The sequence below is a fragment of the Poecilia latipinna genome, unplaced genomic scaffold (genome assembly GCF_001443285.1).
Source record: "Poecilia latipinna isolate Pla-1442-1.1 unplaced genomic scaffold, P_latipinna-1.0 Scaffold961, whole genome shotgun sequence".
NCBI lineage: Eukaryota > Metazoa > Chordata > Actinopteri > Cyprinodontiformes > Poeciliidae > Poecilia > Poecilia latipinna.
The window spans coordinates 306,596-328,815 of NW_015113577.1; the positions used below are offsets into that span (position 1 = coordinate 306,596).

Here is a 22,220-nt window from a genome sequence, read left to right on the forward strand (position 1 = left end):
GATAATGCACATGCCTGTGAATGAGCTGTGTCGTTTTCCTAAGAAAATAAAATTGATGTGGAAAAGTGTTTTTTTTTTCTGTCTTAATTTGTTATTTTGCAATCATGTTGTTTATTTATATGTTTTTATTCTTCATCTTTAAAATATCAAAATCAGAGAAGAGGAGCAAACGATTGCCTGAGTACTGCCAGAGGTAAAGTTGAAGGTGGAATTTGTCGCAGATGTGGTGACAAATTCCACAAAATCAACTCCTAAACCTAATCCAAGTGTATACAAAATGCATGTTGGAGCAGTTTTGTAGGAAACAGTTTGTATCTTTCAAAAAGACCATGATTTTTTTTTTTTTTTCCCGCAGTTACTGCTGCTACACAAAAAGTTGATTGTTACATCAAGAATCTGATGGAGGTCCTGGTGACCATTACTGAAAATACCATTGACTAAATTACCATTTTTAATGAACTGTCAGAATTTATTTTTTTTTTTTAGTAAATGTTATGTTATGTTATGGCGCAGAAACTTCAATAGTATTCGGCTTTCCGACAAATCAACAGCGCACTCTAGCGGGTAATATGGATGAAATATGTCCCAACAGGGACACCGTAGTTGTCCTTTGTGCAATTTCATCCGGAAGAAACATAGTCAACCAGAAGGACGAAACAAAACAACACATTGACCAAACTCAGCAGCAAGCCGACTCAGACACGTTCAGTTTTTTCATTTTATTTTATTTTATCCTCCGAGTTACCTCGCCTTTCCATGCTACTGACTCGGGTGTCGCCAGTGTACCAGACGCTGGCGAGATGGGGACGGAGGTCACAGCGGGGAGGTGGCCTCCTTCTCAGCCGCGCGGTCGGCTGCAGCTCCAGCCGCTGTCATGGTGTCAGTCCCGGGGAAGGCAGCGCTCAGCCCGCAGAGGCTGGTTCCGCTATGTACCGGGATACAGTGCTACTTCCTCGGACTGAGTTTCCCATGAAACTGACCGGACAAAAGCTGCTGGACCGAGAACTTCAGATCCAGCAGGTACAGCAATTGTTAAATGTAGACACGCCCCTGATTAAATGCGAGATTTTTGTGACGTAAAACTAGACTATAACACATAGTTTCATACTCTTTTCATTCAAAATCATACTTAAGAGGGACCAAGACTGCAAAGCTCAGTTAGCCAGACAGGTTTCTTACTGGAGTACCCGGGGAGAACCATATTATACTGTAAATCTCTGTGACAGTAAATCAATTAAAATCCACAAAAGATACATGTTTTTGATTGTAAAGGGGTGGAATATGGAAAAGTGAACATTTGCAAGATAACTCAATTTGAAAATACTTGTATTTGGGATTAGTACTTTGAGGATTTTTGTCCTGTCATCTAGAGCAAGTATTAACACAAACGTTTACTGTAACCTAAAGGAGTTACTGTGTTTTTGTTAAATGCACTAATTACTTTATTGCATAATCTGTTTTTGCAGGAATGTGGTTTTGCAGAGTTGTATTCATGGCAGAGAGAAAGGAAAGCCACAAAAAAGTTCTGCCTTCATGACGGACCACCTTATGCAAACGGGGACCCTCACGTTGGACATGCACTCAACAAAGTAAATATTATAATTCTGTCTTAGGTGTTACCTGCTTGCATTGCACCTTTTTGTAAATGCTGCTGCAGGAAATTAGTATTTTTTTAAAAATATATTTTACTTAGGTCTTTCAACCTTAAAGCTCTTTTACTAATCTTGTTCAGATCCTGAAAGACATCCGTAACCGTTTTGAGATGCTAAGAGGATGTCAGGTCCACTACATCCCCGGCTGGGACTGCCACGGCCTGCCCATAGAGCTCAAAGCTTTGGGAGAACTAGGCACCAGTGGGCTCAGTCCACTGGAGATAAGACAGAAAGGTGAGGATGGAAAGGTTGATGCTTGATTTTCATAGAGGTTTCCAGCTGCTATAAAGAGGTTGTTGTCCTTTGCTCCTTCCAGCCCGGGAGTTCGCTGAAGGGGCGATAGCTCGGCAGAAAGCCGCCTTCCAGCGCTGGGGGGTGATGGCTGATTGGGAGCAGTGCTACTACACGTTTGACGGAGCTTATGAGGCTGCTCAGTTAAAGGTCTTCCAGGAGATGCATGGCAAGGTGGGTTCTCTTTAAAATTAAAGTGTCAAACAGAGTTTTAACCAGGAATTGCCCTCCTACTTTCCTTAAATTTAGACTCTTAAGGTTTGCCGGTTACTCTTGCAGCATGAAACAGTGTGTTTATTAAATACGCAGACACATAAAAAAAAACTGATTAAAAGGAGAGTATTTATGCAAATTAGTGCAGATGTTAGCTACTTTGCTCTTAAAAAAATCAAAAGAAATATATGATCTGGTTCATTTCAAACTTTTTAGGGGTTCAGATTGTGAGCTATGACCACAAACTAGTTCATTTTGTGTGATAAAGACTTAAACTATACCTGGTTTTGAATTGCATTATTTTTAAGTAACTTTTTCTGGTACTGCCGTCCTTCTCTGTTGCTCTTCAGGGTCTGGTATATCAGGACTACAAACCCATCTTCTGGTCTCCTTCATCCAGGTACGGGACCAACATGCGGCCCCCGACTTTAGACATGCAAACTTTGTCTTGCCAACCTTCCTGCTTTCTTTGCAGAACGGCCCTGGCTGAGGCTGAGCTGGAATACAACCCTGAGCATGTGAGCAGAGCCATCTACGCCACCTTCCCTCTGGCGACGCTGCCACCAAAGATTTCTTCAGAGGACGGTGAGTCAGGCATCCTCAAAAAAGTTATGATCAATCCTGGAGGGATGTTCTGACTCCCTTTGTGGGTTTCAGCAGGTCTGGAGAATGTTTCGGTGTTGGTTTGGACCACCCAGCCTTGGACCATCCCCGCCAACCAGGCTGTGTGCTACATGCCCAACGCCCAGTAAGTTCACCTGCGAAGAGAAAACTTTCAGTTTGGAAAGTTCTTTTTTTGTAGACGCAGTCATGTTACTAATCCCGAGTAGATGGCAACATATGGACTATAGTTTGCTGTGAAACAATAACGCGTCCGTCAGATTTGTCGTCATATACTGTTTTGAACTTATATTTGGCTGCAAAACTTCTGTAGGTTCTTCGTGCCCTAATAAATGACAGCTGGTACCAGTAGCGGCATCGTTTTCCTGTTTCTGGTTTGCAGGTACTCTGTGGTGAAGAGGGCCGACTCTTCTCAGCTGCTGCTGCTGGCGACTGAACGCACAGCGAGCCTCGCCGCGCTGCTGGGCACAGAGCTGCAGACTGTTGCCACCTTCACAGGTACTGCTCTGGTTTCCATTTAGAAGGATAGGCTGTGTTTTGGCCATTCACTAACCTAAGCATGGCTACTTCCTCTTTCTTTCTTTTTCTTTTTGAAGGTTCGCAACTTGAAGGTGGAATCTGCAAACATCCTACCATTCCTGACAAGCAAGTCCCGTTGTTGCCAGCCAGCCATGTGACAATGGGGAAAGGGACGGGATTGGTCCACACTGCACCTGCTCACGGCATGGACGACTACAGCGTAGCATCACAGTTTAAACTGCCTGTGGTGTGTCATTTATTTAGTTATTTATTTATACTTAGTTTTAACCAATGTACTGCTGCATTATGGACTCAGTAAAGCTTATGGAAATTAAAATGTTACATTCACAAATGTATTTTGGTTGAAGGAGTGTATGGTGGATGAAGATGGCAGGTTCACAGACGTGGCAGGACCCAAGCTGCAGAACCTCTTGGTGATGACTGAAGGAACTGATGCAGGTAGACGGAGTCAGAGTTAACCTTAATGTTTCTGGGGTTTTTTTTTTTTTTTTTTGTATCTTTTGAAACCTACATTGCTGCTTGTTTTAGTGATTTCCATGCTGAACGAGAGCGGCGCTCTGGTTCTGGAGGAGCAGTGCGTCCACAGTTACCTGTATGACTGGCGGACGAAGCAGCCTGTGGTCATCAGGCCCAGTAAACAGTGGTTCATCAACACTGCATCACTGAAAGACAAGGCAAAGGTAATGTCACCCGCTTTCTGCTGCAATCTGTTCAGGTGATGTCTTGATTTGTGTTTCAACAAAGTCTGCCTCTGTGCCTGTAGGAGGCACTGCAGAAGGTTCGCGTTCTGCCGGAGTCGGCGAGAGGCAGCCTGCTGACCATGCTGGACAGACGGACGTACTGGTGCATCTCCAGGCAGCGGAGCTGGGGCGTCCCAATCCCAGTCTTCTACCATAAAGAGAGCGGGGAACCTCTCATTAACAAGTATGCTGAACAGCAATGTCATTACTGTGTTATTGTCAAGTTATTTGCTTTCACTAAGCTCTGGTTTTCAATAATTTAATGTTGAGTTTTAGGTCTGTAGTGCATAAGAGCATGTTCTTTGATGGAGGAGGTTTTGAATCCAACAGGAAATGAAGGATTTAGAACACCATCCCCATTTATGCATCGTAGCATGTTCCGAAAGTTACTAATTTTTAAGGTTTTTGACCTGGAGAGCTCTGGTTTATTGGCGCATGTCGCTTTCTGGTGTTAAAAAATTACAAACATGAAAAGAAGTTAAAAATAAACTAATGCTGGAGTGTTTAGGAAAGCTGGTTATTTGTTATTTGCTGACTGTTTATGTAGAAAGTTCAAATAATATTCTATCCTGCATTGCTTGACTTTTGTTTGAAGTATGACAAACTAGATCTAACATCCCTGGATCTTATGCAGATACACAATCGCCCACATAGCGAAGCTCTTCAAAGAAAACGGCAGCGACTGTTGGTGGGAGCTTCCCATCGAGGCTCTGCTGCCCCCAGAGGTTCTCAAGAAGGTGAGAGTGAATATCATTTTAAATAAAGAGAAAATTTAGGTTCATCTTTCCAGAATCACTGCAGCTAAGCTCTGTTTATCCACTTTACATCACCTTGAGGTAGAAAAATGTAACATGGCAAGAAAAAAAAAAAAATTAAATTGGATTGGGCTTTTATTTAATGGTAGAATTTAACCATCAGGTTATTTATGCGCCCTTGACAGTGGAGTTGGGAAATGAGACATTCTTGGGATGTTTTTTGCTTCGTCAGAGTAAAGCAGGACCGGTGAGCGACTACGTTCGAGGAGAGGATGTTCTGGACATCTGGTTTGACAGTGGAGCTTCATGGGCAGCTGTGCTGGAAGGTATGAGGGAATATCCCACTTTGACCAAGAAGTAGTTTCAGAGAAAAACTTTTATTCGATTCTCAGGACAATCACTGCATGAGAGGCATCTGGCACAGACCGCACAGACGTCCAGCTGACAAATTAACCACTTTTTTTTTTTTTCTTTTTTATGACGAACTGACTTCTTTTGTTATCAGCAGCCGAAAGCTACAATAATTTTCTTTTTCGGTTTCCTGGAATGTAAATACAAGCAAATGTAGCCTCTAATCCGTTCACTTCATTTTCAGTGAAGCCGCTCACAGACTGAAAGCCTTCGCACTGCTTTTAATCAACTCTTCTTTCATTAACTTAAATGTACAGAAAGCTACTTAGAGCCACTCGATTTATCCACCTCAACCAGGAAGCTGCTTTGGTGAGGTGCGATTAGCCGCAGTAGCCGTTGTTACCATCCAGGATTATGGAGTCAGGCTCTGTCAGCGCTCCTGGAGCTCTGGAAAAAGACAGGTTGACTATGTGACCCAGAAGCGGTTTAGGAATTTAACATTTAAACATTATTAGATGCTTTCTCAGATTCTTGTGTCCTCTGTCTGTGAAGCTGCATGTGCAGTTCTGCTCCAGTATCTTTGGACAAAATCAATATTTTATTTTTTATTACAATTTCTGTGAAACAGGATACAAATTGTGCCATAACATGTACTTTAAATTGAGCAGTAAAACTTGGTTTTAGTTTGTTTTAAACGCAGCCGGAGGAGGAGAATTGTGATTCCTTGCAAATGTATTTATATTCCCTGAACGTGTTTAGGGCAACAGTCCATCACAGGGCATAGCAATACATGTTAATATATACAACGCACTGTTTTTTTCTGTTTTTATTTTAATTATGTGAAGCACTTTGAAATTCCTTGCTGCTGAAATGTGCTATACAAATAAAATTTGATTGATTGATTGAATACATGTGTAACTAAATGCTTTTCACAGCTAAAAATACAGAGCAGAAAGAAAAGATACTATTGTCTTTCTTGCAGGATTGGAGTGTTTTAGCTGCATCCGTCTTCCATAACCCATCTGACTGTCACACTGTGTGATAGTCCATCTAACCAAATCTTAATAACACATTGGCATATGTGGTTTTATTCCACATATGTGGAAAATAAAACGTTTTAAAAATATGTGTATTTTTAAAATGCTAAACAACGAGTAATATGTGTAATTATAGCAAAAATAACAAATTGCTTTCCTTTGAGCTTGTTTCTTTGACAATGACATTGTCTGTCCGCCTGGATGTGATTTCTAGAAGAGATGGAGGAAGCGTCCGAGGAGCCTGAATCCCGTCTCAGCCGGCTCGCCGGCTCGCTTCGCAAACCTCTAGCCACAGGTTATTCAGACGTTTACCTGCAGGGGGCGCTGCAGGCTGTTCCGTTTTATTTTGCCTGCCTGTTTCCTCCTCTTTTTTTGGAGAAGAAGTTCTCTTTAATGTGCCTGGCATGAATCTGAAGCTCTCACAGCTGTCTGCATGCAGTAGTTTTCTTTTTTTTTTTTCTACTTTGCCTCGCAGAGCACTGTGACTGTTCTTTTTCCAGGATTGATCCCAACTGCTTCTTTTTGCTGTCACTCTGCTTTGTAGAATGACTCAGGTTGGCTGGGGGCCTTCATTTGTGATTAGGAGCAGCCAAAAACAACTTAACGACACATTTACCTCCTTTCTGACTAACAACAGCTGGTGTTCGTCGCCTCAGCAGACCATTCTGTTGTCCGGGAAACAAACTGTCCTCACTCCATCCTTCTGCCTCCCTGCAGAATCGGACCCCAGAGCAGATGCATATGTGGAGGGGAAGGACCAGCTTGGAGGCTGGTTCCAGTCCTCGCTGCTCACCAGCGTAGCCGTCAGGAACAAAGCGCCCTATAAGTGAGTGTCCCGATGAATGAATCTAAGTAAGAACTCCCACAGATCAAGTTTCATCTCTTCTAAATGAAATACACCTGTTGTAGAGCTCTGGTGGTCCATGGCTTTGCAGTCAGTGAGAAAGGAGAAAAGATGTCCAAATCTCTGGGGAACGTTGTGGATCCTGATGAAATCATTAATGGAAAGGAGGTGAGCTGAGAAAAAAAAAATCAAATTCAACTTTCTGCTGGAATATATTTGGCTCTTTTTCAAATTGTTTAAATTTATGATGTCGGTGAATGAAATGAAATTAAATTTGTGTCAAGATAATGAAAATTAGAAACTGGGATTAATTTTACTTACTAGCATTTATTTGTTTTTTTTTATATAGCCACAACTCTGTCCTCCTTCTTTATTCACTCAGTTTATTGTTTTTTTTTTTATATTTCTTCCCATTTCTTTGTGTTGATGATGATCAGATTGGATAATCTCTCAACTCTCTCTCAGGACGGCAGCGTACCGGCGTACGGGGCAGATGTTCTGCGCTGGTGGGTCGCAGAATCAAACGTCTTCTCCGAGGTCCAGATTGGACCCAGCGCCCTTAACTCAGCCCTCGACAGCATCAGCAAGGTACCAGAGGGACATATAACCTTCTCAAAGCCTTTCTCCCCGCGTCTCCTCTTCCTCATTCCTCTGACTGGTTTTATCTTCCAGTTGAGGAACTCGCTCAGGTTTCTGCTCAGCAACCTGCAGGGCTTCGACCAACGCACGCAAGCCGTCGAACCCCAACAGATGTACTATATTGATCAGTACATGCTGCACCTGCTGCGCGAGTACAGCATGAAGGTGTGTTGACGTCGGACTCTTCTTGACATTTTGCTTCCATGCCACGGCTCGCGGCTATTCTAAGTGGTCTTGATGCTCGTTTCTCTGTCCAGGTTACAGACGCCTACAGTGAGTTTGATGCCGGCAGAGTGATCCGTATCCTCCAAGCCTTCATCTCCAGAGACTTGTCCAGTTTTTACTTCAGCGTCATAAAGGACAGGTGATTGATTACCTTCCTCGACAGCATAACCGCATGTTTTCACATCTCCATTCTTGCATCTTTTCTTGATTCCTCCTTTGTCCAGGCTGTACTGCAGTCGGGAGGACTCGTTGGGCAGGCGATCGTGTCAGACTGCTTTAGAGGAAATTCTGGATGGCGTGACTCGATCTGTTGCTCCTATCCTGCCTCACCTAGCAGAAGAGGTCTACCTGCACGCTCCAGGACACGACAGTATGTGTGTCGATGGCTTCGTAGCGAAACAGTCTTAAATATTAGCAATCCGTTTGCTTCTAAGCAAGAGCTCTTTTGCTGCAGAAGCGGAGACGTTATTCAGAAGCGGGTGGATCAAAAGCAGCTCCGTGTGGCGGCGCCCGGGTCTGGAGGAGGCTGTGGAAGGAGCCTGCGCCATTCGGGACTCCTTCCTGTCTTTGATTCCTGGTAAACATGCCAGCAAGTATGATCTGACGATTGCCATCGAACCGGGACTCCTGTTTGAGCTCATGGAGGTAAGAATCACTTTTGAGGAACAACATTTCCCAGGCCTCCCTGCCTTAACAATGTGGGTAAGGAATGAGTTAAATTTCATCTTAATACAAAAGGTGAAAAAAAAAATTCTGTATTTGTTTTCCTTTTGTGTCAGTAAGAAAAAAAATGTACCACTTGTCATTTTTGTCTTCCTTCATGACAAAAAAATCAAAGTAGGAACTGTACTTTCGTAAAAGACTAAAACTCATTGAAATGATGGATAATTAGTGACCAACATGTTCTTAAAGATTTATGGGGATATTGTAATAAAGAATAAAGAAAACGGTTGGGAAAAAGGTGCTCATAGCCAATGTGGCAGACCACATTTTTAGATATGTTAATTTTGTTTGAATGTTGTAGAATTTGTGTTAATCTGTGATTTCATCAAGGACGGCATGCCTTAATCTCTGTAATTTTAGAAACAATTTTACTTTGTTCTAGAATCATAAGAAAAAAAATCTCCCATACATAAGATTTTTTTATGTTGAATAATTATATATAAAAAAAAAAAACACCGGCTTGATTTAACAGTTTTAAATCACACCATCTTGAGATCCGCCTGCAGCTTCTATAAATCGTCTGTATTGGATCAAACTCACCCATTTCTCATCTTTTTCTCAGTCTCTCCAGGAAGAGCCCACCTCCAGCGACTCCCAGCTGGCCGAGCTGATGATGGCAGCGCGAGTCAACCTGACCAGCAAACTGCCCCGCGACCTGCATCCCGACGCCCTGCTGAGCCACGGCACCTTCCTCATCAACCTGGAAGGTGAGATGAGTCCAGCATAAAAGTGCTGATAGCTGTGTTACTTGTTGTTCTGCGTCGCTTTAAGCCTGTAAAGCGGTGTGGATCAATAGAAGTTTCAGGCGTTTCAGTTTTTCATTGGATGAAATGAAAATGAAACAGATCTTCCTAACAGGAAGCCAAATATGCAGAAATGAAGACATTTGCACTTTATTGCAGAAAGGGAAATTAAAAATTATTTCTCCTGTCAGAGCTTCTGTATTATATTGCGCCTGGCAGTAATGTGGTGTGTATTCTAGGTGGCGTTATTCGTGAGGACAGCCCCTACAGCATCGCCGTGATGCCCACCTCTGCGGCGCGCTGCCCGCGATGCCGCCGCTACACCTCAGAGTCCGCAGACTGTCTGTGTCCGCGGTGCCAGGCGGTCGTCTCGCATGCCGGCTGACACGTTTGTTACCAGGACAACCTACGCATGTCAGGATCAAGAAGTTGCTTTACACTCCCAGTGGGAACTGTCGCTCTGGCCGTTTATAAAAACTTCGACTTCAGACCTTCAGTAAAGGTTTTATATTAAACAAACCATCATAGCAGATGTAGAATAATCCAAAGTCTCAAGCTGTAGCTATTCAATGTGCTCATGTTTCCTCAGTGAACTCAAACCAAAAGTACTGAAGTCTACTGTAAATAGTTGGAAGATAAAAAGGACGAGATATGAGCGAAGAAGGGATGCTCTCGTTTAAATGTGTTGATGCTAAATATTTCACTACAAGTGTCACTATGTGACTAAAGTAGGAATGTGTACTGGAGAGTAGATAGCATGGGGGGAGTTCCTGTATAAATCCACTTTTGTATAATAAAATCAGATCCTTCTTTCGCACTACAAATGCTTGGATGTGCTACAGAGAGTTTTGTTCTTGTTTACGTTCTGTAAGTGAGCTAATCTAGTCCAACGTTTGAGAAATGTCTTTATTCTGCATCAGAGCCCTGCTGGACATCAAACTACAGAACACAGGATGCGGCTAATACAGAACTGTCTGCATATATAAATAAAAATAACATCCTTCTCTTCATTTATGATACACGTGCTGCCTGTGCGAAAGCGGAAATGACCGATTCGGGTCCGAAATGCCCCACAGGACTGATGATGAGATACAGTAAAACTAACATGCCCCGATCCTCAACATGACTCATCCTGAAAACACAATACACAAATATTTAATACCATTTATGTTACATGCACAGAAACCTGATGGGCTAATAAAACAAACAAACAAAAAAAAGTTAAGAGCCATTTTCTTTAACACTGAACTTAAATCGGAATCATGATTTAAATGATGAAACATAGATGATCATAATGATTTCTAATGTTCAGCTGTGGGGTTTTGGTGCCGAGTCAGCGGAAATCAGTCCTCATTGGACAGAGAGAGGACTTCCACGGCTTCCAGCAGGTGCAGGGCCAGGCTGTACTGGGCGTGGTTCTCTGGCAGCATTTCAATCAGATGGCTGACCAGTCGGCTGGTCTTGGACAGAGAGACCAGGGGGCATCTCAGCTCGCTGGGATCCTGCAGCATACAAGACAATTATTAGATGTCAAACAATTACACCCAACCGAATTTGAGTAGTAAAGCCAGAAATTAAAGCATTTAGTTTTCCCTTTAACATGTGAAAATTGATCAACTAGATTTAAAAGTGGCTTTTTTTTAAAGCTTAATGTTGGGAGGCCTAGTTAAAGGGTCTCACGATATGCTGCTTTAGAGTCTTTTACAAGCTGCTGTGACCTCAGAAGGCAGAAATGACTCCAAATACAAACTACACACACTGCCGACCTGTGCAGGGTGTACCCCGCCTCTCGCCCGCTGAAGCTAGCCAGCTGCACCCCTCGCAACCGTTGCCATGGTCTTACCATTGCCTTCAACCAGGTGCAGAGGGTTGGAGGCAGGCGGGCCAGCAGCTCCATGGCAGCCTGCGTCTGGTTCTGGTTGTGAAGCAGGGAGTAGCTGAGCCTCTGACCGGTCAGAACCAAGAGATGGGAGCCCAGAACTTCCTTATCTTCCACCTGCAGAATCGCCTAGAAGGCAACAGCGGGTGTCGATGCAGAAGTTATTTCTCTATATAGTATTATTGCAGGAATATAGAGAATAAATGAAGGAATTGTCATTGTTTATAGAACTGAAGCTGATCCTAAGTATCCAAAATTCAAATGTTTACCAGGCTCAAATGTCCAGGATTCTCAGTCCTTTCGGTGAATTTTTAAAACGTGAAGACAAAAGTTCATAATGAATTTAACTCCGATGTTTTTATAACAGTCAGACTTGACGTGTATTGAAGGATGGGTTGTGCAGATGGAAGGACGGAATAAAGTTTGGACAGACAAATGATCTTCTGTACTTGACCCGGTCTGGAAAATTCCTCACTGAAGTTTCATACTTTTCCCGATTTTGTCAAACAGTTTAGGGCCCCTGGTTTTAAATTAATATCAGTGATTTCTCTACAAACCTTTTAAATGTTTTCTGTGGCTCCCTGAACATTCATTTAAAAAAGATGAAAAGACAATCTTGCTGTTTCAAAGGCAAATGTTTAGAAATATGGGAAGACTCAAAACTGTCTGCCATCATAAGACATCACTCACCTCCTCAGCTCGCAGGTCGAGGCCCTGGTTGTAAAGCTCGCAGACGAGGTGCCGGCGCAGGATGTCTGGGTTGACCTGGAGCAGGGATCCCAGGTCCATGCACAGGGAGGGCCACCAGTTCGCTTTCGGCCCATCAGAGGGCAGCGACGTGAAGGCAGGCGCTGGGGAGGAGCAGGAAGCGTCGTCTGTCGCCTGCACCCATCCAGTCAGCACCCGCAGGAGGAACTTAACCAGAACAGGAAGTATGAATGAGGACAGACTTCAAAGATAATTTATAAAAAAAATCGCCCTCTGCATTTCATTCCACCACTCACCTCCTGTCGTAGTGAGACCAAGCCAGGATCCATGTCTCCACTGGGCATCAGCTGGATGGTGGTAAGATCTCTGAAGAAAGCGTTCTTACCCTAAAAAAAAAAAGACAAATACAGACCGAGATGCACAAAATCTATGACAACAACCTGCTGCGTTCGTGTGTGCGCTCACCTTGCTGTCGAACAGACTGAGCGGTTTGACTTTAACGCTGAAGCTCATGGCGGCGTGCAGAAGCGTCGCCAACAGCCAGTGGTGCTGCACCAGAGGGTAGTGAACGCCTTTCTGCTCCAGGGCTAGCTCGGCTATGGAGGCGGGGCCCTCCGCTCCGCTCCACACCTCCTCCACGGAAAGCTCCGGAGTTGGAATCTCCTCCATGGCCGAGTCCGCCTGCAAGCATCCGCCCCGCTTCAGTAAACCCAGCGGCTTCACCAGGCCTCCCGTACACATTCACAGCAGAGCGACATGCGTCAAACCCAACACACCTCCACGTGCATCCTCATTTGTGAGGCCTAATTAATATTCTTATGCCAGGCGTTGTCCACTCTCCATGCTTCGCTCGTGTTCTTTTCATTTACTTACGTAGAAAGGTATAAAGGACAAAGAGCTCTGATTCTTAACCAGTAATCCAGTCACCTCCATGAGGATCTGCAGCAGCTGGACGCAGCAGCCCAGGAACGACGTCATGGCTTTGTCTCCGATCCCAACATCCTGACAACAGAAGCACAATTCCTCAGTCTGTGAACCTCAACACTAAACACTGCGTTGCGCTGAGACAAACTTACCCGTCGACATAAGCGATCTTTTGGTGCTTTCCCCACCTTAAGAGGCAAAGCGTGTCATTTTGGCTCAAATAACGACCCAAAGTATATCTAGACTACAGCAGCTTGTAAGTTTGTGCCTTACCTTCTCCATGAGGAAAGCAGCTGCTGAGAAACGCTTGACGAAGAAGGTACCCCACATCATTGTGGAAATACCTGGACAGAATCATTGGATTTACATTAAAGAAGTTTGGAAATATATTTTGCAGGGGGACATCAAATGACTGATGAATATCAGGATTTCCTTTGTATTATTGATGAGCAAAAAGACTGACCGAGTTGAATGTGAGGACTGGTGATCAACTTCAAATGTTCCACAGCAATGAATAAATATTGGCCCTCCTAGACAGTGGAAAACATGAAAATATGTATAAATATAACAAGAGTTATCCTCATTCTTCTGTATTTATTACAGTCGGGAGCCTGACTACACATTTTTATTCCGCTGAACATTTCTGGTTCTCTCCCAGGCAGTCGATTAAATTTATTAGGGATGTACTGAGAAGTTAGATGACATGCTTGATCTGCTGACTGGAGACCAGCCAGAGACTCAAAAACAGCCAGGACACGCTGACAATAAGGCTCTTTGTTTTAGATTCTGTTACTGAGTAAAGACGACTCAAAGTTAGACTATTTCCAGGTCCATTGAGGAGCGAATGAAAGTAAATAGTCGAATCAAAGCTATGTCAGGAAAGAGTTTGGAGTTCTACCATCCAGTGATTTTTAATCATTTGAAGAATAGAGATCATTTTGTGTCACCTTTATAAAAGTGTACGTTTCAAAAATAAAGCTGGTATTCCCTAAAGGCACTAGTGTGAAATCAGAGCAGTCAGTGTATCTGTGCACCTCCGGGTCTTTGTTCCATTGCACCACATATTCCCAGCAGCAGTGGGCGAAGAGCAAGTCGGGAGACAAAGAATCTGGAAAACGCTGACAAACTGCCAGCAACAGCTCTGAGAAACAAGGACAGAAAAAGTGTCATAATGTGAAAATCCATAAGTAATCTAAAATCTGTGTGAAGTATCTCCTCATTGCCACCTGCTGTCCTGTCGGCCTCCTCCTGGCACTTCTCTGCCTCTTCTCTGTCCTCTTTCTGCTCCTTTTGGTCACCTGTATCTTGAGTTTCTTTCCTCAGGAGAATTTTCTTCAGTCGCTCCGGCGCCATGTTCTGCCTGAACACCCACTTGGAAACACTGTCTGCAATACCACCTTAAAAGACAAATGTAAGGAGGAAAACCCAAGATGTTAAAAAAAAGCAGTTGTGTCCCCTCCCCAGCAGTGAATATTAAAAATAATACATGAAACCCTTGTCATTAATAAGGCCATATATCTTCTGAGTTCACATATTCTTATTCTGCATCTGATGTGAGAGCATGAATGAGTGGAATTACTGGAAACCATTCAACAACAACAACAAAAACTCCATCATCCCTTCCTGCGGGTGTCACCTGTGCCTCCCTCCTGCAGCGTTTTGATGGAGCACTGAACTACAGCTCCCCCTGCTGTTCCCTGAGGAGAAGGCACCAACAGAAGAGTTTGCAGGACCAGGACGTCCTCCAGCTGACGGACACACACCACCCACTGCTCCAGCTCCAATGACACGGCCTCCCACTCTGACTGCAGCTGCAACCCAGCACAGCAAAGCCCAAACACTGAATATTTCTCTCAACGCCTCATAATCTCACATCTTCCACATTGGCAGGGCGTTGCTGTTACCTTGCTATCAGCCCTGCTTGTGATGCTCGCCTTGGCGGCGCGGTGAGCGACTAAAGCAGCCAGTAAAGCTGCAGCAGCGTTGTGAGACTGGATGCATGTGAATCGGACCTGCTGCCACCAGGGGGAGACAGACTGTGTATCCCATGACTCCTCGACAGCACCTAAAAACAAAGGAAAGAAAATACATCATCTTTGTTTTCTAAATTTCCCCAAGACACATTGATAAGAACACAAACCGTCCATGTTGCTAAGTGCGATGAGCAGCGTGTGCAGATTTCTGACTGTTTCCACTGGCTTCTGAAGCACTTCCTTCTCCCTTTGCAGCCACACACTCATCAACAAAGACTACAAGTGTAGAAAACAGGCATTACCAAACCCTGGAAAAGTAAATGGTATTTACATTTCTAACTTCTCCGTCAGTGGGACGTAATCTTACCAGCAGCTGCTGTGGGCTGATGCCAGCCAGTTGTAATGTGTCACACACTTTATGGGTGGGACTTTTACCACATAAACAGCCCCAAAACATAAAATTTCCTGCAGAGAACAAACAACAAAGGCTGGATTAAAAACACGACTTGAGCACATCAAGCAGTGCTCACAAACTCACAAAAGAGGAAGTCGATCTGATTTAAACACCAATAGTTCTTAAGGTCTTTTTGAAGTTCTTGTTTGTATTTTGGCAACTTTTTTTTAAAACACATTTTCATTATTCATTTATGTTTAATTTTTCAAACTTTAAGTATGGAACCTAGAAACAGAAACCATAGAAAGATGACATTGATAAATGTGACTAATTCATTACATCGTGTCCGTTCAGGAGTAAAGGCCTCAAACTCTCACCAAGCTGGTTCCACTCTGCATCCGACCTGCGATTCACCTTCACCTCTCCCTCCTCGGCACACTCCAGCTGAGTGAGGAAAGCCTGAGTGGACAGCGGCGTGTCGGGAGAGTCCTGGGCGAAAGACACCGACGGTTTGGAGCTGAGCTGTGCGTAGCGCTGCAAGGCGGGACCGACACGAGACAACTCCTCCTCTATGCCTTCGAGGGAGTCCTGCTGAAGGGGAAAGGAGCCCGAGTTAGAGGGGAGGAACGCCGCGTTTGGTGTCGTTCATGCGTTTTGCCACAGACGTTTCCGGAGCAGGCCTCTGTGTCTGCAGCCGACTGCAGCTGCTGGATGTCCGAGTAGAGCTGAAGCAGCTTCAACTGGGAGGAGCAGAGCTGGAGCAGTGATGCTTCCACTTCATCTGCATCTATCAGACAGAAATACAAGCTTTGTTTTATTTTAAACAGATCTGAACTGAGATATGCTTAATTTAGCCATTTATTGACAGAAAACTTTCTTCAGAGGTGAAATTATTCACGCTACCTTGTTGCTTCAAAGCATCATGTAAGGCACTAGTAACGTTAGTCAGACAAGAGACCGGAGCATTCCTGTTTGACAGCAGAGACTCCAAAGCCTGAAGGGGATCCAGAGAGAAGATTAAGGATAAAAACTATAAAAAAATACAAAGGATAATTTGATTACACTTTGATTTTTTTAATCTACAAACCTGCTTCTTAATGGCAGGGTGTTTGATTTCCAACAAGACACTTTTAGCTTCTCTCTCCAAGGAAACTGCAAACCAACCAGACAGAAACCATATGAGGAACAGTTCAGCGTCTCTGGGTCTTCACTCTGCTCTCAGTCGCGTGTCCATTACCGGGGTCCATGTCTCTGCTCTTCAGCACGGCGCTCAGTCTCTTCAGCAGGTGCATGTCTCTGGCGCGCTCGTTCTTTTTATCACTGAAAGAGAGAGAGCGAGAAGGCCGACAGGGTAAGCCGTCACAAGCTTAACATTAGAGAAATAAACTAAGTTGTAGATCTTCTTAAGCTGTGGTAGCTTGAGAAGACCTCCAACATCATCGACTAACGTGACGTGCACGTGTTCAGATAGAAGCTGATTTCTCTTTGCGACATGTGATCAACAGCCCTGCTTTGTTCCAACCTGAGGGCCAGATGGAAGGGGATGTTGATGGTCCTCAGAGCTCCAGTGGTGGGATCCAGCAGACACACCTGCTGCGTGTGGAGCTGCCAGCCCTGACTGGTCACACTGTTTACTCCCATCAGGTGGTAGCCGGCATAAAGCAGCCTAACAGAAAATCAAGTCCCCACATTAAAAAAAAAAAAAAAAGAGAAACAAATAGATGTCGCAGCTACTTTAAGCTCAGATTTAGTTGAAGTAAACAGATGGCGTGTACCTGCAGTGTTTGCCTACGGTGAATGCGCCGACTCGAGGACCCCGCTGCATGGCCCACACCTCCAGGATCCCCCTACGGGGGGCGTAGATGATGAGGAAGAGGGCGTGGCGTCTGGGGAGGGAGGCAGAGGGCGAGAATTCCCGATCGCCACGCTCCTCCTGAACTTGCAGCCACCCCAGCTGGGCGTCTCTGTAGCCTGTCATTCAGACCAAATAAACATCTTTACATGGCCACGTTTGTTCACTTAAAGATGGAATGGAGAACATCATGATTCACTTCCCCTGATGATGTTGGTTTCTCCTCTCACCTTTCCACATGCGGATGGCGGCGCCCCTCGCCAGGTCCAGCAGCGTCACTCTACCGAAGTCATCCGTGACTCCAGCAAGCGTGTTGCAAGGCGACAGACATATGGACTCACCGTGGCGCCGGGAATCTGGCAGACCGAATCTGAAGGTCCAGGTTGTCAGGTTTAAGGACAAAGGAAAGAGTTTTGAATATCAATATGACTCAGTTAGCATCCAGATATCATGAACAGTACCTGATCCCTAAGGGGGTCGCCAGCTCCACTTTAGGTTTCTGTTTCTGAGCTGCTTCCTCTTCGTTCTTGTTCTTGTTCCACCCCAACCATCCACTGAGAGCAGAACGGCAGGAGAAAAGCAAAACGACAAACGGAGGAGATAATTAAAACATGATTAGAAACAGGAGAAGTGGCAAAACTTATATCATGTATAATTCCGTGTTTCGAAACATGCTCTTTAGTTTTTAAATTCATATTCTGGACACTATCTACACTGATTTGTTTTTGTCTTGTGCATCATCTTCTCGCTCCTTCATTGTGTCGGGATTCTTTTTGTTCAGTTTTGATGCAAATGTTGCTCGCAGATCTCCGAACCTGGCAGCGTTGAAGAGCGCTGAGGTGAGTTTGCTGGCCACAGCCAGAGCCACGTGGGACAGGAGAGGCTGGGAGTTTCCCTACAGACACACAGACAGACCGTCGCATGCAGTTTTCCACAGAACAGACAATTACACAGCTTTAACACTTATTTGCTCTCCTCACACACACCTCCACTGCGTAGTAAAATCCAGCGTACGGCCCAGTCCCTACAGTCACAAACTGGCTCATGGCAGGGGGGCTCCCCTTGACTGATGCATGGAACCCCCCCAAGATGGACGCATTCTTCATTTGGTCAAACACACACAGCGTCATCACACCTGCGACCAGAGGACAGACATAATTGTAGAGCTAAAGTACAATGTAGAGCAGAATGCTGAAATGGAGGAAGATTTCATCACTGGAATAGAAGCTGGTCAGATGTGATGGGAAGATAGATGGAGATAAAACCAGACTGATCAAGGAGGAAAACCTGATCGATGAAGGAAAAGACTTAAGGCTAGAGAGGAATGTCACCTTCTAGGTAAACAACCTTAAGCTTACAGCAAGATCAAATCAGATACAGAATGACTCAGTCAAAGTCCATGCTGAAATCCAATTAAGAATCTGTGGCGAGACATGAAATGTGATATTCACAAAGGATTTCCATCAGATGTATCTGAGACTGAACTATTTTGCAGAAAGAAAAAATGACAAAAACAGGAAAATATCCCAAAGTACTAACTTCAAAAAGCTAGATACTGAAAGCAGATCGCACTTTTTAGATTTTAATTTGAGATACTGAAATGATTCCTTCAAATTCACATCTATCTTCTAATTTGTGTTGCTCTGTCCCATAAAATCCTATAAAGTACATTGAGGTTCAGGACTGTAATGTGACAAAATGTGGAAAAGTCCAAGCTTTACCAAGAGGAGAACAATTACATGAGCCTCTTATGTTTGTAGTTAAAATGCTTTAGGAACTCGTTTTAATAATTTGAAGGCACAACAGTCCAGAAATGAAAGACAGATTGTGAGCAATCAACTCATAACTGTTCTGAATTATATCTTACCCACACTGCTGTGGTCCACGATGGTGTCCATTTCCTGCAGACCCCACTTCTTGTAGGCCAAAGGAGGAGGGGGGACAACATCACTACCTGCTGCTGCAGCTGCACAGTGAGAGACAGTAACACTGTCAGTTCAATGTTTTAAACGTTTCCATTAACTGACACGGTGTGGTAAACACACTTCCATTTAAAGCCCTCAAAAGATTTATTAAAAGAAGACATAATGGAAAAAAAAAAAAAAAACACTTCTGCCTTTTAATACAAAAACACAGAGGAGAATCTTCTTTGCTAGATGATAACCACTCAGCAGGCGAACACACCCTCATACTTTTTCTGTATTTCATAACTCCAAATACAAGAATCACTCAAGGCCTTTCTTTCAACATCAAGCTCCTTCTCAATAAATAAAACGATTCCTTCAGACAGGATGCAAACTGCAGGGGATAAACTGAGGCCCTAAACATCTGCATTGCAGCTTCTAGAAGCACTGATCCTCAGAGCACTACGAGCTAAAATCCCAACAGCAGATCTCTACATAGCAAAAAGCTGCTAACCTGAATGCATCAAAAGAACAGGTTATGCCTCAGTTGTACCTGAAAGTCTCGTAGCAATCACTACATCCACCCAGCCAGCAAGAGAAAAACACGTCTGCGATTATCTCTGAGGAACAATTAGCACCACACGAGAGGCCTCCCTCCCTGCTGTGCATAACAAGTAAAGCAGCTGTACCTCTCGCCACCTGGTTCCTGCAGGCCCGCAGCGACTGAAAGAGGCTGAAGCCGTCGATGGTGACCAGCGCGGCAGGATAAAGGATGCTGAGCTCCTCGTGCTGCAGAGGGAGATTATCCGTTAGCTCATAACTAACACTTCAACCCCGGGTATTGTGAAACGTGTCAGCTGCGACCGATGCATTTGGGTTTCCCTTTTACCTGCTCCGTTACTCCAGGATGACGAGGGATTTCGTAGGTGCGACATTTAAGCCTCAGAACAGGGTCCACGTGTAGCAGCTGGGCCAGGAGAAGAACCCCACTCTGATTTGATAACACAACAGGAAAAAAAACACTGTTATCTAGACTGTCTGTAACTACAAGAGTTGAGGACGCAGAAACTAAAGAGTACCTCTGTGTAGAAACGGACATAACCGGATGTGAAGCCCACAACTATACAGGTCCAGTCGGGCCTCCCCGTGGAGCTCCTGTTGTCCAGAAACATGCGATTAGGATATGGTCGTACCGTTCTTCTACAACTTGCAAGTAGGTAATTCTCACCTCTTCTGACTAGCCAGGGGGATAGCGATGACACTGCTGACACGCTCTCTGAAGAGAAACACATTACTCTGTGGATTACTGTCACTTCTCCTGTCGTCAGCTGATCTATAGTCAGAGTTTTGACTTTGTCTCACCCTTCTTCTGTGCTGAGGTGTCCACTCCAGGTCACGGCCAAGGTCATCTCCTCTCTGCCACTGTCATCTGTGCGCCACTTTGCTGGAAGAAACCAAAGCTTGCAATTAAATTACAGCGCTCCCAATACAGAGACTACACAGAACTGTGTGTGTGTGATGGTTTTAATTTCTGACCTGAGAGGAAAGCAGCTTTCTGTTCTCGAGCCACAACCAGCAGGTCAGCGCAGGGCGACAAGGACACAACGCAGTCCTGAAGCCATGGCTGGCTCTGCCTCGACGGCTCTTCCTCTGCCTGCAGAGGACAGCCGGTGTTTGGACATGAAGGAGAATTACTACCTGACATACTGATGCTTCCAGAGATTTGGGACTTGTAAGTGTTTCTGTATGCAATTTCAAACACTTTCAGTTATTTCTCTTTAAATTATTAACATTTACTCCCTCTATGTTTCAGTTTTTTCTGGACATTTTGCACCCAAATACATAAGACTGAAACAGAGACAAAAAAAAACTCAGACCTTGGTGGAAGAAGCAGAATCTTCCTCCTTATTTTCATCGTTATCCCATCCCGATTCCCAGTCAGAGGTATCCCAGGAAAGTTCGTTTTCTGCTGAGAAACATGAGAGACGATCTCAAGTCTGGATTATCCAGCAATCAATTCAAAGCAATAACTCAACAGTAATAAACAGAAAAACTCCCAATGGAGTCACATATTCACATTTAGAGCGAGACAACTAAAACGATTACCATGACAGAATAAACGCTTAAAACAATATACTAGTTAGTTAATTTGAATGTGTTCTTTGTTTACAGCGAAATCTCTCGTTGCATTACAGATTTCTTTGAAGAACTGCAATCAGTAAAAGTTTCTTATATAGAGAATATTAAAAGTCACAGGATCTCTATGAGACATCCACATAAAGCTGAGACAAAAGGAGGACCATGTTTTCCTGTGTTAGGGCGCTGGTAACATCTGGATGAACGACACATATAGCAGGCTACATTAATTCAAATATTCCTCGGTATTTAACAAAGTAATCAAACCTATGTCATTATTTCCATCAAGAGAAACATTTCCTTGGGAACATTTCGGATTCATGCTCCCTCTTAGCTGCATTCAGCTAACATTACTCCATATAACCGTTTCATTGCTGCTGGAGCATCTTCACCAACATTTAGCACAGGTAAGCTCACCTGTTATATTCTTCTCTTCTACTGACTCTTTGCTCTGGTTCTGGAACAAGAAGTCCCGGACTGTTTTGAGCTCTTGGAGCCGACAAAACTCAAACAAGCTGCAGGACATCCCTCTCCCGTCCTGTCCTGTCAGGAACCGAAAAGAAGTCGAGGAAGAGAGTCAGTTAGCTTCCCTGCTAGCAGTTCAGAAGAGAAGCGCTGCTTTTGTCAACTTACGTTTCCGAATTTAACTTTACGATATTCTGTTAACTAAACAATGTTCCTTATTAAACTTGCACAAGCCCTTAGACAAATTTCAATAACTGTCCGCTGGGTTTATTTTGCCCATTATCTACTGCTTCCACCCAAATCTGTTGATGACACATCATTAGCATAACAACACTTTTCTGTTTCCGGGTTGGGCCTGTGTAGGAGATTTTCAAAATAAAACATTAACGAGAAATGCTTGTCTTTACATTGAACGTCAAAAAAATGTCTAGAACTCAGTGGCAAATAATAAAAACAACTTAATCTTGTTTCAGGTCTGAGGTTTCAAAGTTTTCCAGGTCCATCCAAACTTCCATAAAAAGTAGAACTTCAGAAAGAGATAGTAATATTTTGTTGTTGTTTTTGTTCCAGATATTCACTTAAGCACATGCATTAACATAAAACAGTAATAG

The 22,220-nt window shown here is 44.0% G+C and overlaps 2 protein-coding genes across 8 annotated transcripts; one reads left to right on the plus strand and one right to left on the minus strand.

Moving 5' to 3' along the window:
- Window positions 1-605: 605 nt before the first annotated feature.
- On the plus strand, window positions 606-10,195 carry iars2 (isoleucyl-tRNA synthetase 2, mitochondrial). Of its 3 annotated transcripts, XM_015049846.1 has the most exons (24): window positions 606-1,020; window positions 1,467-1,589; window positions 1,733-1,886; window positions 1,969-2,117; window positions 2,507-2,556; window positions 2,632-2,741; window positions 2,817-2,904; window positions 3,160-3,275; window positions 3,374-3,543; window positions 3,665-3,755; window positions 3,846-3,997; window positions 4,081-4,241; window positions 4,692-4,794; window positions 5,045-5,138; window positions 6,415-6,495; window positions 6,918-7,026; window positions 7,110-7,212; window positions 7,510-7,632; window positions 7,717-7,848; window positions 7,941-8,047; window positions 8,133-8,278; window positions 8,363-8,553; window positions 9,194-9,338; window positions 9,614-10,195. In XM_015049846.1, exons 1-24 carry the CDS (start codon window positions 757-759, stop codon window positions 9,757-9,759), a joined length of 3,108 nt encoding a protein of 1,035 aa, XP_014905332.1. In that variant the 5' UTR covers window positions 606-756; the 3' UTR covers window positions 9,760-10,195. The 3 variants fall into 3 exon arrangements, with proteins under 3 accessions (XP_014905332.1, XP_014905333.1, XP_014905334.1); XM_015049847.1 differs by lacking the exon at window positions 6,415-6,495 and having other exon boundaries at window positions 2,814-2,904; XM_015049848.1 differs by lacking the exon at window positions 6,415-6,495 and having other exon boundaries at window positions 607-1,020.
- Window positions 10,196-10,271: 76 nt separating this feature from the next.
- Window positions 10,272-21,959, minus strand: rab3gap2 (RAB3 GTPase activating protein subunit 2 (non-catalytic)). Of its 5 annotated transcripts, none has more exons than XM_015049843.1 (36): window positions 21,778-21,959; window positions 21,562-21,687; window positions 20,886-20,974; window positions 20,545-20,662; window positions 20,371-20,452; window positions 20,237-20,284; window positions 20,088-20,163; window positions 19,898-19,999; window positions 19,698-19,797; window positions 18,972-19,070; window positions 18,091-18,239; window positions 17,920-17,999; window positions 17,566-17,658; window positions 17,335-17,474; window positions 17,028-17,223; window positions 16,775-16,918; window positions 16,490-16,572; window positions 16,340-16,404; window positions 16,156-16,246; window positions 15,918-16,039; window positions 15,630-15,843; window positions 15,226-15,323; window positions 15,026-15,134; window positions 14,790-14,950; window positions 14,522-14,696; window positions 14,112-14,282; window positions 13,920-14,026; window positions 13,349-13,415; window positions 13,159-13,229; window positions 13,038-13,073; window positions 12,835-12,963; window positions 12,427-12,642; window positions 12,258-12,347; window positions 11,944-12,168; window positions 11,218-11,382; window positions 10,272-10,876 (listed from the first exon to the last, which is right to left on the minus strand). In XM_015049843.1, exons 2-36 carry the CDS (start codon window positions 21,668-21,670, stop codon window positions 10,718-10,720), a joined length of 4,179 nt encoding a protein of 1,392 aa, XP_014905329.1. In that variant the 5' UTR covers window positions 21,671-21,687; window positions 21,778-21,959; the 3' UTR covers window positions 10,272-10,717. The 5 variants fall into 5 exon arrangements, with proteins under 5 accessions (XP_014905329.1, XP_014905330.1, XP_014905327.1 ...); XM_015049844.1 differs by having other exon boundaries at window positions 12,874-12,963; window positions 20,886-20,977; XM_015049841.1 differs by having other exon boundaries at window positions 20,886-20,977.
- Window positions 21,960-22,220: the final 261 nt, after the last annotated feature.